Source organism: Mustelus asterias, chromosome 1 (genome assembly GCF_964213995.1).
Source record: "Mustelus asterias chromosome 1, sMusAst1.hap1.1, whole genome shotgun sequence".
In the NCBI taxonomy this organism is placed as follows: Eukaryota; Metazoa; Chordata; class Chondrichthyes; order Carcharhiniformes; family Triakidae; genus Mustelus; species Mustelus asterias.
In genome coordinates, this window is record NC_135801.1 from 173,430,241 (window position 1) to 173,443,019 (window position 12,779).

The window sequence follows — 12,779 nt, forward strand, 5'->3', positions numbered from 1 at the left end:
GTCTCTTCGCTGGCTGCAGCACAGCCAGGCAGAAACAGTCCTCGGCCTGAAATCTAGCGAGTGCTTTGGCCTGAGGGAATGGGGCACCTCCGGGCTCCGTTGCGCTCAACCTGGCTGGGAGACCAATGCTGGGGTCTGGGGGAGGGGCAGATAAAATTAGGAGGTCATGTGCATCTCCTGGAATCTGTGCAGCCAGAGTTGGCAACCCCATCTATCAATGTACGAAAAGGACATGGAAAATCCAGGGAGAAAATTATCATTGGCCCACTCTTGCTCACTGCTCTTTGCTTACCTGATAGCCTGATAAAGAGCAGCCTTGACTTAAGTCTGGAAATAAACTGGCAAGACCCTTAATTAACTCTTACAGAGTGAGAAGGAAAGAATAGATTTCCGTGCAAATGTTTCAGAAAAAACTTGCCTATCATTTTGCTTTAAAATGCCTAGAAAATGAGGAGCTTTCTGTTTCATGCAACATCCAATCAGTTTAAAAAAAAAGAAAGCAATAGAAGTGTTCAGAGCAGATCACCCTTGCAGCAGAAGTTGTGTTGGCCATTTCAATGTTAGAAATGCTTGGCTGCTTTCCAGTAGGTGCAAGTGTGAAGAGTAGAATTGCTCAATGATGTTTTCACCAAGAATGGTGAAATCCATTTGGTAGCAAAAATACGAAGGCAGATCATTATCTGAATGGCTCTAAATTGAGAGGGAAATGTGCAGTGAGACCTGGGTGTCCTTGTACACCAGTCGCTGAAAGTAAGCAAGCAGGTGCAACAGGCAGTGAAGGTGAAAAATAGTTTGTTGGCCTTCATAGCGAGAGGATTTGAGTACAAGAGCAAGGATGTCTTACTGCAATTATATAGGGCCTTGGTGAGACTACACCTGGAATATTGTATGCAATTTTAGCCTCCTTATCTGAGGAAGGATGTTCTGGCTATAGAGCGAGTGCAGCGAAGCTTTACAAGACTGATCCCTGGGATGGCGGAGTTGGCATATGAGGAGAGATCGAGTCAGTTTGCATTACATTCACTGGAGTTTTGAAGAACGAGGAGGGATCGCCTAGAAACCTATAAAATTATATCCGGGCAAGACAGGGTAAATGCAGGAAGCATGTTCCCGAGGGTGGGGAAGTCCAGAACCAGGAGTCACAGTCTGAGGATACAGGCTAAACCATTTGGAACTAAAATGAGGAGAAATTTCTTCATCCAGCAAGTGATGAGCCTGAGGCATTCTCTAGCACAGAAAGCAGTTGAGGCCAAAACATTGTATGTTTTCACAACAAAGTTCTTGGGGGCGAAAGGGATCAAAGTGGGATTAGGCTATTGGGTTGGACATTATCATCCAATTATGATTTCCATTATTAGGACGGCTTTTTCATTAAACAAGATTGAGTGAGATGGTCTATTTCATAAAATATTTGATCGTTCTTCAGAATTTGGCTGGACATGGAATAAATAAATTGAGAGAACTTTACTGTAGACTTTTTAAACTAATAACTAAGTTTGCTTACAGAAAGTGTACATCTGTTTGTAAAATGCTACAATGTAACCAGTTGCAGGAAGTACACAGATAAGCGCTGGGGAAACTTGCCCTTTATCTTTCTCCAGCCTCTGTGGGAACAGTCTTTTCCTCTCCGCTTTTTGGTGGCACAATTCATGTTCGGAACATGCTCTGTTGTGACACTGCAGCATGAAAATGCTCAACTTACCACTCCTTTGTGTATCATGTACTGGTCCGCTATGTTGTCCTGTCTACAACTGCGCAAGCTGTGTTATTAATTAAAGAGTGAGCTGCTCCTGTTGAAATACTTAGTTTAAGTGGATCTTTAAAAGCAGTTTATAATTCATTTTGGCCACAGTGCTTACTCATTTTGGCCACAGTGCTTACTCATTTTGTCTCAGTTTATATTTTCTGACTTTAACTGCATCTTCAGTATTTATTGGGTTCAGTGAATAGAATAAACTATAATAATAGGTTGAGATTTTCTTAACATCTGGTTTGAATGGTTAACCCTTTATGCTGAGCACTTGCATACATAGTTGAATGTATTTGAACTAAAGTGAAGGTGTAGGTTCCATGAAAGGTTCAGAATCCTGAAAAGAGCCATGGTAACATTCCTCTTCTCTGGACTTAGGTTGGTGAGTTTTTCTTGTACATCGATCTTCCTAGAAAATCTGGAATATGATTTGCATAACAGATGGATCAAGTACTGATGTCATCAAATCTTACGCAATTTTTGTATTTCCTTTTTGACTCTAGGCATTCGTCCTCCTATTATGAATGGCCCCATGCATCCACGCCCCCTGGTGGCACTGCTGGATGGCCGCGATTGCACTGTAGAAATGCCCATTCTAAAAGATGTAGCTACAGTGGCTTTCTGTGACGCACAATCTACGCAGGAGATTCACGAAAAGGTGAGCACAAGAGTATCTAAAAATCCTTTAATACTTGCTGAACATATTTTCCCAGAGGTGAGATAATTAGGTTGTCTTACATTATAGTTCTAAATGGCAACATTTGTTTTGCTCTACCCATTTCAGATTTTGCTTAAGTATTGAGTGCTGTTGGCATTTCAGGCACTAGTTTGATGGAGTTACTGAGCCTAAGCATGTGAAGGTGTACAATTAACTTACATAGTTGATCATGCAATTAATTGTACAGCACAGAATGAGGTCATTTGATCTATCGTGCCTGTGCCAGTTGCTGAATCATCTTTCAATTTTAGACCATGTATTTTTATATTAATAAATCAGCCCCTTAGTAGTTGAGCTCAGTAATGCTGTTATGCAAATCCCTCTGATTATAACAACAGGCTCTGTTGAAGTGTTCAAAACTAAAAACAATTAATGCGAATTATTTATACCATTTGATTTCTTAATTTTGAAAGTCTGGATGCTCCAACTCTGTCTTTAATGGCTTTTTAATATAATGTAATTATGTTTAGATAAGAGCTGTTCAGAATTAAATCAATTATATTTTTTGTTAAATGAAATTTGAGAACAAATGACTGCAGTAATTCAAAGCTCAGTCTCCATTGGCTAAATCTGCAGCGCAAGTCGAAGAATTAATATTGCTTGAAGAAAATCTCAGCTTTACAAAGCATGGAGAAGAAAATATAAAATGAGGCAATTTGAAGAGGGACACAAATTGCTGTCAGCAGGAAAGCCTGTTCATTTTGCTGAAATATTTAACTTATCCAAAGAGGATGGCAGAATTTGTACTTTGTTACAGTTTTGTGCGCTAAATGCATGAAACAACATTCTGCCGCTCGGAGATGTAGGATGGGGGACATGCACCTATTAAGTGCCCACACATGTAGCAGATCGAGAGGCATTAATTCAAATTAATGGTATAAGAAAGTTGCAAAAAAGATTCTAAAACGAGCAGTACAGATTTTTTTTTTAAGATAATGGATGGGAAGCTGAGGCTTTTTGTTAAGTCACTCAGGATATACGCATCGTTGGCACGACCAACGTTTATTGCCAATCCCAATTGCCCTTGAGAAGATGATGGCGAGCTGTCTTCAGGAACCACTGCAGTCCATGTGGTGTAGGTAAACTCACAGTGCTGCTTGGAAGGGATGTCCCCTGTCAGTGTTAGTCTCGTATGATGTGTTGCCTTCCTGGTGTCAGGGTAAAGGACATCACAAAGAGGATGCAGTTGGAACGGAGTGAGCTTAAAGTTGACACATATGAAAGTGCCAATAAAGAGGCTGGTATTGAGGTTCTGTGGTCAGATTTCAGATGCTAAGAAGGAAGTTAATAGTAGGACCTTGTGTGAAGGTAGGGGAACGAAAGCCAGGATTCCAAGAATGACCAGGGTGATAGAGAGTCTGATGAAACAAAAGATGATGATGTATGATGCATGTTAAATTAATTCTTCGAGCTAAGTACAGTAGATTGAGAGGGGAAGTGAAGCGGAAACTAAGACTGACAGAGAATAGAATGGTAGTTAACATGAATGGAAACATAAATTCACATCAATCATTTGGAAGTTGAGATCAAATGTAATATTTCCAAGTTTGCTGATGACACAAAACTAGGTGGGAACGTGAGTTTTGAGTTTCAAGGAGATTTAGATAAATGAGTGGGCAAGAACATGGTAGATGAAATACAATGTGAAAAAATATGAAGGTATTCGCTTTGGTAGGAAAAACAGAAATGCAGAGTAATTGTTAAATGGTGAGAGATTATAAAAATGTTGTTGTCCAAAAGGATCTGGTTGTGTTTGCTTGTAATTCACTGAGCTAGGATGCAGGTATTGCAAGGAATTAGGAAGGTATATGGTATATTGGCCTTTATTGCAAGGGGATTTGCGTGCAGCAGTAATGATGTCTTGCAACAGTTGTATAGAGCCTTGGCGAGACCCTGCCTGGAGTATTGTGTGCAGTTTTGATCTCCTTACCGAAGGAAGGATATACTTGTCATTGATGGAGTGCAACAAAGGTTCGCCAAACTGATTTCTGGGATAGCAGGTTTGTCCTGGGATAGCAAGATTATCCTATGAGGAGAGATTGTGGAGACCGGGCCTGTATTCTCCAGAGTTTTGAAGAGTGAGAGGTGGTCTCATTAACATATAGAAAGTTCTTCAGGGTGTGATGGAGCATATACAGGAAGTAGTCTTTCTCTGCCTAGGATGGGAGGAGGTCTAGAACCAGGGGACACAGTCTGAGTTTTTTTAAAAATTCATTCGTGGGACATGGGTGTCACTGGCTGGCCAGCATTTATTGCCCATCCCTAGATGCCCTTGGAGGGCAGTTGAGAGTCAACCACATTGCTGTGGTTCTGGAGTCACATGCAGGCCAGACCAGGTAAGGACGGCAGATTTCTTTCCCTAAAGGACATTAGTGAACGAGATGGGTTTTTCCGACAATGGTTTCATGGTCATCAGTAGATTTTTAATTCCAGATATTTTTTATTGAATTCAAAGTCACCATCTGCCATGGTGGAATTCAAACCTGGGTCTCCAGAACATTAACTGGTTTCTGGATTGATAGTCTAGCAATAATACCACTAGGCCATTGCATCCCCAGGGTAAGGAGGCAGGCCATTTAGAACAGACATATGTGAAATTTCTTCACTGAGGGTGGTCAGTCCTTAGCATTCTCTATCCCAGAGGGCTATGAAGGCTCAGTTGTTGAGTATGTTCAAGACCGAGATCGACAGATATCTAGTTAATAAAGACATCAAAGGACGGGGAAATGGCGTTGAGGTAGAAAGATTAGCCACGATCTAATTGAATGGTGGAGGAGGCTCGAGGAATCAATTGGCCTATTATTATTTATGAATCCAAACATTTTCTGCTGAAATGTACATAGTGAAGAGATAGCATCAGGGCGAAGAGTATGATTTATGCTTAAAGGTGCTGGGCAAGGCTGGACTTTTTCATAATAACCTTGTATCATTGTTTATAAGGAAGAAGATGCTGAAAAAATAGTAGAAGTGGATATGGTGAGCTAATGGGTGAGGTGACAAACGAGAGGCAGGAAATACTAGAAAGGCTACTTCTAGTATTAAGTAAAAATACTAAGCTGAGTTGCCTGGTCTGCATACCTCGCAACCAAGATTGCTAAAGAGAGCCGTGGTGGAAATAGTGGAAGGCCATGCCATAATCTTTTCACTTTCCTAGATGCGGGGCTGGTGCCAGAGGAGTAGAGTGTGGCAAATGTGACACCATGAATTAAGCAAGACTGTAGGAACATTCCTACCAGCTACAGGCCTAGTCAGTTAAATATCAATGGTGGTTAAGGTTTTAGAAACAATAATCGGGGAAAAAAGTCAGCAAGCACTTCGAGATGTTTAAGTTAATGAAGGGTAGCCAACACCGATTTGTAAAATGAAAACCATGCTTGACTGATAGAACAAAGAAAATTACAGCACAGGAACAGGCCCTTTGGCCCTCCAAGCCTGCGCTGACCATGCTGCCTGACTTGACTAAAACCCCCTACCCTTCTGGGGACCATATCCCTCTATTCTCATCCTTTTTCCTCTGATGGAGAAATCCAGCACGAGGGGGCATGGCTTTAAATTGAGGGGGGGTAGTTATAGAACCGATGTCAGGGGTAGGTTCTTTACCCAGAGGGTGGTGAGGGATTGGAATGCCCTGCCAGCATCAGTAGTAAATGCGCCTAGCTTGGGGGCGTTTAAGAGATCCGTAGATAGGTTCATGGACGAAAAGAAATTGGTTTAGGTTGGAGGGTCACAGTTTTTTTTTTTAACTGGTCGGTGCAACATCGTGGGCCGAAGGGCCTGTTCTGCGCTGTAATGTTCTATGTTCTATGTTCTATTCATGTATTTGTCAAGACACCCCTTAAAAGTCACTACCGTATCTGCTTCCACTACCTCCCCCGGCAACGAGTTCCAGCCATCCACCACCCTCTGTGTTTAAAAAGAAAATCTGCCTCGTACATCTCCTTTAAACCTTGCCCTTCGCACCTTAAACCTGTGCCTCCTAGTAATTGATTCTTCCACCCTGGGATCTAATTGATTTTTTTTCCATGAGGTGACTGAGAAGATTCTTTATTCTTTCACTGGGTGTGGGCATTACTGGCTGGGCCAGCATTTATTGCTTGTCCCCAATTGCCCTTCATAAGGTGTTAGTGTGCTGCCTTCCTGAACAACTGCATGTGTTGTGGGAACATCCACTGTACCATTGGGGAGGGAGCTCCAGGATTTTGACCCAACAACAGTGAAGGAATGGTGATATAATTACAAATCAGGATGGTGGTGTGTGACTTGGAGGGGAATTGTGGATGGTAGGGTTCCCATGCATCTGCTGCCCTTGTCCTTCTGAGTGTCAGAGTTGGTGAGTTTGGAAGTCGAAGAAGCCTTGGTGAATTCCTGCAGTGTATCTTGTAGTTAGTACACACTGCTGCCACTGTGCATCCGTGGTGAAGGGAGTGAATGTGGAAGGTGGTGAATGAGGTTCCCAGATGATGGTGATCTTCTTGAATGTTATTGAAGCTCTTACACCCAGGCAAGTGAGGAATATTACATCACATTCCTAATATGTGCCTTGTAGACATGCTTTGGGAAAGCCAGTAGCTGAGTTACTCACCGCAGAATTCCCAGACATTTTCCCTTCCATCTTCATCGGGAAAAAGATACAAAAATCCGAGGTCACATACCAACCGACTCAAGAACAGCTTCTTCCCTGCTGCCATCAGACTTTTGAATGGATCTACCTCGCATTAACTTGATCTTTGTCTACTCCCTAGCTGTGACTAACACATTCTGCACTCTCTCCTTTCCTTCTCTATGAACAGTCTGTCTAGCACGCAAGAAACAATACTTTTCACTATATACTATTACATGTGACAATAATAAATCAAATCAAAATCTGTCTCTGACCTGTTCCTTAGCCACAATATTTATATGGCTGATGCAGTTCAGTTTCTGGCCAATGGTAACCGAAGTAAGAAGTCTCACAACACCAGGTTAAAGTCCAACAGGTTTATTTGGTAGCACAAGCCACAAGCTACCAAATAAACCTGTTGGACTTTAACCTGGTGTTGTGAGACTTCTTACTTTGCTTACCCCAGTCCATTGCTGGCATCTCCACATCAATGGTAACTTCCCAGCCAGGATGTTAATAGCAGGGAATTCAGCAATATTAATGCTGTTGAATGTCAAGGGAAGGTGGTTGGATTGCAATTTCCCCCGATTCCTGTTGATTCCAGGTTTGGTAGGGATCCTCGATGCCACATTCAGTCAAATTATGCCTTGATGTCAAGGGTGATCACTTTGGAGTTCAACTCCTGTGGCCATGGTTGTAATGAGGTCAGGAGCGGAATGGCCCTGGCAGAACACAAAATGAGCCTCACTGAGCAGGTTGTTGCTGAGTAAGTAATTGCTTCTCGACCGTTTGGCTAAGATCAAACATCAGATCAAATCCAAGATGGGGTGCAATGCCATATCTTGTCAGCTTGGATCTTGTTTGTCTCTCAGTGAAGGAAGGAATTTGAGGAAGAATTTGTTTTTATGCAGTGAGTGGTAATGACCTGGAACACACTGCTTATGAGGGTAATGGAAACAGAGATGAAGAATAATTTCAAAAGGAAATTAGGGGATACAGAGTTTGAGGGAGGGAATGGGACTGACTGGATTGCTCGACACAGCCGGCATGGATTTGATGGACCGGACGGTCTGCTCTGTCAATTTGACTACCTGATTTTTGTAGAGGAAAGTTAAGTATCATCCCACTAGAGGACCTTCCTGTACAACCTGGGCTACAGTATTGTACAACTTACTAAAATAGTAAAATAGTCCCTTGTTTGCCCATGGTTAAGGTTTTGCAGATGCTTTCTGCTGAGAGGAAATCATAAAGCATGATAAAAACATTTCCTTTTAATATGAGTTGAATTGCTATGTTGTGGTTCACATGCATTGTTAATAATATCATCCCCAATATACCACATAGTATTTTTGGATTTGTACTTCTCGTAATGCCAGTTATGAATATGGTAGTTTTTTAAAAGATACATTTTGTCATAACGTATTTGAAACATTTTTAAAACTGCAAATTTATTTTATGAAACATAAAGCGCTTTGTTACATTTTCTGATAAGACCCTTTTGGATTCAAAACCATGGCTCCTACTATAAGATACTGTTAACTGCAATAATGGCTCACACCCTTTGTTCTTTCTGTTACCGCTGATAAATTAAAGTGCAGATGGTAAGAAAGCAATAACTCCATGAATGCTTTCTATTGTGTGCAACTGCATATTGCTCATTCAGCCACCTCAGCTGGGGAAATGGAAAAGAAATGACTGGTGGAATAATTTGTAACTTTCATAATCAATCCGTAACCCTGCCAACTTTGCAGAAAGCATCCCTGCAGAAAATTGATTCCATCTTTATGAAAATCTAGAAAATGGGAAGAGACCAAGTACACAGTGGGCGAAGATTACCTTTGATCTGCTAAGTGCACAAGTGCAAAAACATGCTCAAGGGGAATAAATCTTTTTCTACTGTTTGAGGGGTGGGTAGTGGAGATTCTGCTGTTACTCTCATGAAATGACAGAAACACATTGGAGCAAAAATTTGTTCTGGTCCATATTCTGGCACATATTTGGTCCACCAAGGTTTGGTCTTCCAGCATGGTTGTAATCATTTGTCATAGTCATGGGGCGATAGCAATGTCAGTGGACTAGTAATCCAGAGGCCCAGCCTAATACTCTGGAAACATGGGTTCACATCCTACCACAACCGCTGGTGAAAATTAAATTCAGTTAATAAATGTGGAATATAATCTCAGTAATGGTTACCATGAAACTATCGTTGATTGTTGTAAAACCCCATTTGCCTTTCTAATGTCCTTTCTGGAGGAAAGAATGCCATCCGTAGCTGGTCTGACCCGCATGCGACTCCAGACCTCTCCTGATTGGCAAATGATGCAGTTTGAAGTGTGATAATAACACCCAAAAGCACCTTACAAGTTTGCTGTTTAATGATGCCATTCCAATTTGTGCTTCATGTCAGTGTCATGGATGTGATTGAATCTTAACTGCCCTCTGAAATGTCCTAGCAAGCCACTCAGTTCAGCAACAATTATGGATGAGCCTCGCCAGCAACACCAGGTTGCACAGTGGTTAGCACCACTGCCTCGCGGTGCAAGGGACTCCAGTTTGATTCCAGCTTTGGGTGACTGTTGAGTTTGCAAGTTCTCCGTATATCCCACAGTCCAAAGATGTGTACGTTAGATGGATTAGCCATGGTAAATGTGTGGGGTTATGTGGATAGGGCATGGGGACAGGACAAGATGCTCTTTCGGTGAGTCATTGTAGACTTGATGGGAAGAATGGCCTCCTCCTGTACTGTATGGATTCTGTGGAATACCCACAACTCGTGAAAGAATAAAGAAAATAAATTTGGACAAAATGCTAGCACATGTGTTGTGTTCTTGTAGGAATAGAGGGCTATGGGACAATGGCACAGAAAAGGAGTTGAGACTGGTATAAATCAGCGCTGATCGTACTGAATGGCAGGGCAGGCTTGAAGGGCCTGGTGGCTGACTCCTCCTATTTCTTGTGTTCTTGTGTTCCAGAGGCAGTTGGTCCATTGTAAGGGTTTTAATTTGAGGTAAATCATGACAGTGGGATGGAAAGCCAACAGGAGGGACTGACGGCAGCTGTTGATAATGCCTGATCTTCCTGGCCCCACAAAAATATGGCTTTTTATTAAAAGTTTTAAATCCTCGCTTTTGCTTGAGCTGCAGCAGCCACTGAAGAATTCTGGACTCCAAGTCTGCTTTGCCCATCTCCAGCTCATTGAATGCTAGGTTCCTTCAGTTTTGCTGAAAAGGGAGACATGTTGTCGAAACTTTTTATCTTGCACTCATCATGATAAAAGCAAGAATGCCAAATTTCACACCTTCTCCACAATTGATACTGCAGATGGAAAGAGTGCTGATTGTTTGTAATGTATTGAAAAGCAAATTACTAATTGGATTTAGATGATGTATGCTAATAATTGAGATGCATTTGAGTCTTAAATGACAACAATAGTTCTGTCTGCCCATGTGTAAATAGGAGATAAAGATCCCTGCTTCTGGGTTTGTGCTTTCAATTTTCCACATATCTAGATCCCCATCTTGACTTGCCATAAGCTGGATAGGAAAGACGTTGACTGAAAATGAGGTGCTATTATTTTGGCAGTTTTCAACTGCCAAAGACTGGATAATAAAGCTCACTTGCCAGCTTTCCTGTTGGCAAATGATGCAGTTTGAAGTGTGATAGTAACATCTAAAAGCACCTTACAAGTTTGCTGTTTAATGATGCCATTCCAATTTGTGCTTCATGTCAGTGCCATTCAGTCTTGTGCACAGTATTTTTGCTGAACATGCAGTATAATGCTGGCAGTTTTGGTAATACAACAGAAATGTTGTAGCAAGGCTCAGTTGGAAGATGTGGTTTTGCCTTCAAGTCATCCACAGCAGTGTTTTTCAAACTTTTTTTCCAACGACCTACTTTTCCCAAATGGACGTCTTCCTGACCCACTTCACGTGAGATGTGTAATGAAATCTTTACCATCTATCCACTTTGGACGAACATTATACAGTATATTAAACACCAGGGGGTTAGTTTCAGATCCATTTTCCAGTTTACTCAGCCATATTCTGGCACAAAGGAAATTGGTGTCAGTAATTTCCAAACTCCTTGATAGGTATGTCCCTGTCAGGCAGGGAGGAAATGGCCGAGTGAGGGAACCGTGGTTCACAAAAGAGGTGGAATGTCTTGTGAAAAGGAAGAGGGAAGCTTATGTAGGGATGAGGAAACAAGGTTCAGATGGCTCGATTGAGGGTTACAAGTTAGCAAGGAATGAGCTGAAAAAGGGGCTGAGGAGAGCTAGGAGGGGACATGAGAAGTCCTTGGCGGGTCGGATCAAGGAAAACCCCAAGGCTTTTTACTCTTATGTGAGGAATAAAAGAATGACCAGGGTGAGGTTAGGGCCGGTCAAGGACAGTGGTGGGAACTTGTGTATGGAATCAGTAGAGATAGGCGAGGTGATGAATGAATACTTTTCTTCAGTGTTCACCAAGGAGAGGGGCCATGTTTTTGAGGAAGAGAAGGTGTTACGGGCTGATAGGCTGGAGGAAATAGATGTTCGGAGGGAGGATGTACTGGCAATTTTGAATAAACTGAAGGTCGATAAGTCCCCTGGGCCTGATGAAATGTATCCTAGGATTCTTTGGGAGGCGAGGGATGAGATTGCAGAGCCTTTGGCTTTGATCTTTGGGTCCTCACTGTCCACGGGGATGGTGCCAGAGGACTGGAGAGTGGCAAATGTTGTTCCTCTGTTTAAGAAAGGGAATAGAAATGACCCTGGTAATTATAGACCGGTTAGTCTGACTTCAGTGGTTGGTAAATTGATGGAAAAGGTCCTTAGGGATGGGATTTACGACCATTTAGAAAGATGCGGATTAATCCGGGATAGTCAGCACGGATTTGTGAAGGGCAAGTCGTGCCTCACAAATTTGATAGAATTTTTTGAGGAGGTAACTAGGTGTGTTGATGAAGGTAGGGCGGTTGATGTCATATACATGGATTTTAGTAAGGCGTTTGATAAGGTCCCCCATGGTCGGCTTATGATGAAAGTAAGGAGGTGTGGGATAGAGGGAAAGTTGGCCGATTGGATAGGTAACTGGCTGTCTGATCGAAGACAGAGGGTGGTGGTGGATGGAAAATTTTCAGACTGGAGGCAGGTTGCTAGCGGAGTGCCGCAGGGATCGGTGCTTGGTCCTCTGCTCTTTGTGATTTTTATTAATGACTTAGAGGAGGGGGCTGAAGGGTGGATCAGTAAATTTGCTGATGACACCAAGATTGGTGGAGTAGTGGATGAGGTGGAGGGCTGTTGTAGGCTGCAAAGAGACATAGATAGGATGCAAAGCTGGGCTGAAAAATGGCAAATGGAGTTTAACCCTGATAAATGCGAGGTGATTCATTTTGGTAGGACAAATTTAAATGTGGATTACAGGGTCAAAGGTAGGGTTCTGAAGACTGTGGAGGAACAGAGAGATCTTGGGGTCCATATCCACAGATCTCTAAAGGTTGCCACTCAAGTGGATAGAGCTGTGAAGAAGGCATATAGTGTGTTAGCTTTTATTAACAGGGGGTTGGAGTTTAAGAGCCGTGGGGTTATGCTGCAACTGTACAGGACCTTGGTGAGACTGCATTTGCGATATTGCGTGCAGTTCTGGCCACCTCACTATAAGAAGGATGTGGAAGCGCTGGAAAGAGTGCAGAGGAGATTTACCAGGATGCTGCCTGGTTTGGAGTGTCGGTCT

At 42.4% G+C, this 12,779-nt stretch overlaps 1 protein-coding gene across 9 annotated transcripts in view; it reads left to right on the forward strand.

Moving 5' to 3' along the window:
• The window catches only part of ctbp1 (C-terminal binding protein 1), a 263,134-nt gene that overhangs the window by 211,346 nt on the left and 39,009 nt on the right, over window positions 1–12,779 (forward strand). For all 9 annotated transcript variants that reach the window (XM_078223242.1, XM_078223212.1, XM_078223268.1 and 6 more), the window contains one exon: window positions 2,254–2,408. In XM_078223242.1, the coding sequence (XP_078079368.1) occupies window positions 2,254–2,408 (155 nt within the window). The remainder of the gene's footprint in view (window positions 1–2,253; window positions 2,409–12,779) is intronic.